The sequence below is a fragment of the Microtus ochrogaster genome, linkage group LG2, assembly GCF_000317375.1.
Source record: "Microtus ochrogaster isolate Prairie Vole_2 linkage group LG2, MicOch1.0, whole genome shotgun sequence".
Lineage (NCBI taxonomy): Eukaryota > Metazoa > Chordata > Mammalia > Rodentia > Cricetidae > Microtus > Microtus ochrogaster.
The window spans coordinates 23,121,032-23,125,115 of NC_022028.1; the positions used below are offsets into that span (position 1 = coordinate 23,121,032).

General features: G+C 41.3%; 1 protein-coding gene across 2 annotated transcripts in view; it reads right to left on the reverse strand.

Moving 5' to 3' along the window:
* Positions 1-4,084, reverse strand: part of Txndc9 (thioredoxin domain containing 9) — a 10,844-nt gene that overhangs the window by 3,689 nt on the left and 3,071 nt on the right. For both annotated transcript variants that reach the window (XM_005359954.3, XM_005359955.2), the window contains exon 3: positions 3,152-3,270. In XM_005359954.3, coding sequence (XP_005360011.1) covers positions 3,152-3,270 — 119 coding nt within the window. The remainder of the gene's footprint in view (positions 1-3,151; positions 3,271-4,084) is intronic.

Sequence of the window (4,084 nt, forward strand, 5' to 3'; positions counted from 1 at the left end):
TCATTAAATATATATATATATATATGAAATGAATGGTATCAGTTTGACTCCACCCCCAATTATGAACCCAATAAACTGCACTTTCAGCTCTGTAGTGATTTTTATTAAACCATCTGCCGAAGAGGAAGTGACATTTTCTTTAAATTAAAATCTATTTTAAACAAACCAAGCTCCTAGTTTCAAAAGAAACAGACTGCCAATCTTTTTGGCTCTTAAGCATAGGTGTTCATTATATCTGAGTTTTACTTACTTATTATTTTGTTTTCCGAGACAGGGTTTCTCTGTGTAGTTAGTCCTGGCTGTACTGGAACTCACTCCATAGACCAGGCTGGCCTCGAATCATATTCGTTGGTCTCTGCCTCCCAAGTGCTGGGATTAAGGGTGAGCACCACCACAGCCAGCTAAGAGTTGATTACTTTTAAAACATACAGGTGAGTCAAAGTTCTCGCGTGTAACGGGGAAGTATACAGGTGATTCCTGAGTACCCGCTGTTGCTCCAGAACTAGTCTAGGCTCAGGAAGTTTCTTATAACCTTGATGCCCAATCTTATTACAGGCTGGGTCTTTTCTCCCAGGTAGTTCAATAAGATTTCAGAGCTAAGACAGGGTGATGGTGACACACACCTTTAATCCCAGGAATTGGGAGGTAGACGAAGGCAAATCTCTGAGTTCCAGGACAGCTAGGACTACATAGAGACCCTGTCTTGAAAAACCAAAAGAGCAAACAAAGCAAGGTTTTAGAAATAAATGGTAAGGTAACAAATATCGGGTTTTAAATGATGCTCTAAACAAATAAATCTGTATGTAAGAAATCTGTAACATAAATCTACTCTATATTTTAACTCGAGAAGGAACCTAATTTAATTCAGTCTATGCACACCATTTGTTCATTAACATATTTTGCTGTTGTTCTAAGATCTTACTATGTAGCCCAGGCTGACCTCAAAATTGTGATCCTACCTGCAGTCTCAAAAGCAATGAAATTACAGCTGTAGACCACCATGCCTGGGACCAACCCATGTTGTGGAATATTAATTTAAGATGAACTACATTTGTTTATGCTGTGGAACATTTGTTTAATGATGTAAAGATGTGTTGCATTCTTTTACGCTACATGTTTGAAGCTATTACTATATCTGTCTAAAACATCTGTGAAGCTGTTACGGTGCCTTGTCTAAAAACCTGATTAGTCTAATAAAAACCTGAACAGCCAATAGCTAGGCAGGAGAGAGAAATAGGTGGGGCTGGCAGTCCGAGAAAATAAATAGAAGAACATTAGAGAGAGGAAGAAGCAAAAGAAATCAAAAGGTGAGAGCAAGAAAAGAAGAGGCCAGGCGAGAAGGAGTAAGAGCGAAAGATTACAGAAGGAAAGGAAAAAGCCCAGAGGCAAAAGGTAGAAGGGACAATTTTAAAAAAGCTGGCTAGAAATAAGCCAAGCTAGGGCTGGGCATTTATAAGAAATAAGCCTCCATGTCATGATTTGAAAGCTTGGTGGTGAGCCTGCAGAAGAGTAAATAAGTCAAGAATAAAAAACAACCAACAACATTTTAGCCTACCAACATGGGTCCGAATGTCCATTGTATGGCCTGAGAAGGTTGGAAAAAAAAGAAAGAAAAAAAGATACTGCTCCTTTCAGAGGCCCCCGCTCTGCTGTTCAGCTGTCAGCGTTAAATAGAAATGCAAGCTAAGAGCCAGGTTGAGGTGGTACGTGCCTTTAATCCCAGCTCTCGGAGGCAGAGGCAGGTCTATCTCTCCATCTCTGTGAGTTCGAGACCAGCCTGGTCTACAAGAGCTAGTTCCAGGACAGGCTCCAAAACTACAGAGAAACTTTGTCTCAAGTCCAAAAAAAAAAAAAAAAAAGCAAGCTAAGTAAGAACCGCTTGTGGCAGCACAGGTACCGGCTTCCTATAGATAGGAGGTAAATGTAGTACCTGGTCAGACACTTCTGACCAGGCCACAAGCTTTCGGCTTGGCTCTCACAAACCTAGAGGTGGGCAGAGTCAGCCAGGAGAGTCTCACAGAGGACCCAGGTGTAGCTTAACAGTTTAAAATTTGCTCGTGTGGATCCCTCTGCAGTCCTGTCCAGACACGGAAGAAGCAAGATGCGACTACGCTGCTGAAAAAGGTACTGAGCCATGTGGCTAACACAGATAAGAATAATGGGCTAATGTAAGTTATGAGAGTAAATAAGAAGCCTGAGCTAATGGGCCAATCAGTTTATGATTAATGTAAAAAAAAATTTGCTCGTGTGGTCAAAAAAGCCTTGTGGTCAGAACAAGAGGTCCAGATGGAAAAAAAACTCTGAACATATTCCTATGTGTTGTACAATGTGTGCAGGCAGGAAAGAAAAGGGGTATGGATAGTTATAGAAGGAAATAGTTTAAAAGTCAAGTAAAGTCTTTAAAGAGACAGTAAAAGTAAAATAAAAGAAAAAAAAGCAGGGGCTGGAGAGGTGGTTCAGTGGTTAAGAGCACTGGTTGCTCATCCAGAGGACCAGGGTTCAATTCCCAGCATCCACATGGCCGTTCACAACTGTTTGTATCTCCAGTTTCAGAGAATCTGGTACCCACATAGAAATGCACATAAAATAAAAACAAATCATTAAAAAAGTTTTCTAAAAAAGGAAATAAGCCACAAAAGATGGGAAATACACAGTATAATATTGTGCTGATTTTGAATTTTTTGATTGCTGATGGGTAAGAGACAGCTGCTGGTAAACATGGAATTGTGAGCAGGATTGCACCAAGCTAGATACTTTAGGGTTATCTTTATTTATTTTGGGGGGTTATCTTAACTTTCAAATGGAAATCAAAAATGTTTTAGACAAGAGTTTTTGTTTTTGTTCCCATAGGAGATAAGCCTGGCAGTTCCATCTATGGTTCCAAGGAAAGGCTTGGTCAAGTCACTCACTATCTCCTTATCAAGGGGACAGAGCGTGGGGATAAACACTGATCACGAAAGCTGTTGCCCTCCAATTCCCAGTGAACACAGATAGCACAGTGAAAAAACAACCAAATTATTATTTTGGTAAGAATTGTAAGAATCTACTTTAAGACATATTTAGAGTTACACAGTGGAAAAATATCTGAGGAACAATAAACCATTTTCATAGGAATACTGACTTCCAAGGGTGGGGGGGAGAGCAAAGTTACCTGAATGTGGTGTCTCTGTAGAAATGGCAAACCACTTTTTCACTCTCCTTGACTTCTTGAAAAAAGTCTCTCTCGCTGGCAACTTCTCTGTACTCCCCATGTCCTTTAGAAAGCCATTCCTAATTTCAAGAGAAGCACACCATCCAGCTGAAATGTCTTTTGGTGATACTCGGGATTTTAAGTGTCCCAATCACTGTATTATTTTGTAAAGAAACCAATTCTATCCCATAGCGAAAAGACAAACCAAACAAACCACCCCATGAAATAAAGCCTATCAATTTGGGGGGACAGTGTGGTTACTGCGGCTCAGAAGCTTAGAAACCCACCTGTCTGCTTCTGATAACCCCAAACAGGCAAGGCCTTCTAGACTAGCCATCAGTGAGCAGAGTCCTCAGAAGGAAAAGTATTCTACTCATGTGGTGTCCAGAACCAAGGAAAACCTGACATGTAATTCAGCTCACAAGCCAAGGCACTGGAGCCAAGCCTGAGAACGCTCAGCCCCTTCCACCTTTCCTGTGGCAGAAAGCTTGTTACCTCAACTATACGCTCACTATGCCTTTCAGCCAGATGGTTTAAAAGAAAGAAAAAAGAAACAAGGCAAAAGTTTCGATGCCCTTCCCATCATTTACTGAACTAGAATTTTAGTGACCTTTCTGAGCCTTTGTGTTAATAAGACAGAACCGGGTGTGGGGACATAGGCCTTTAGTTCCAGTGCTTCTGGAGGCAGAAGCAGGTCAATTGTGGCTGCACAGGGAGATCCTGCCTCCTAACCCCAGCCAATTTAATAAAAATGCACACATGCTTTAAAAACCTCTTCTCGGGGCTGGAGAGATGGCTCAGAGGTTAAGAACATTGCCTGCTCTTCCAAAGGTCCTGAGTTCAATTCCCAGCAACCACATGGTGGCTCACAACTATCTGTAATGGGGTCTGGTG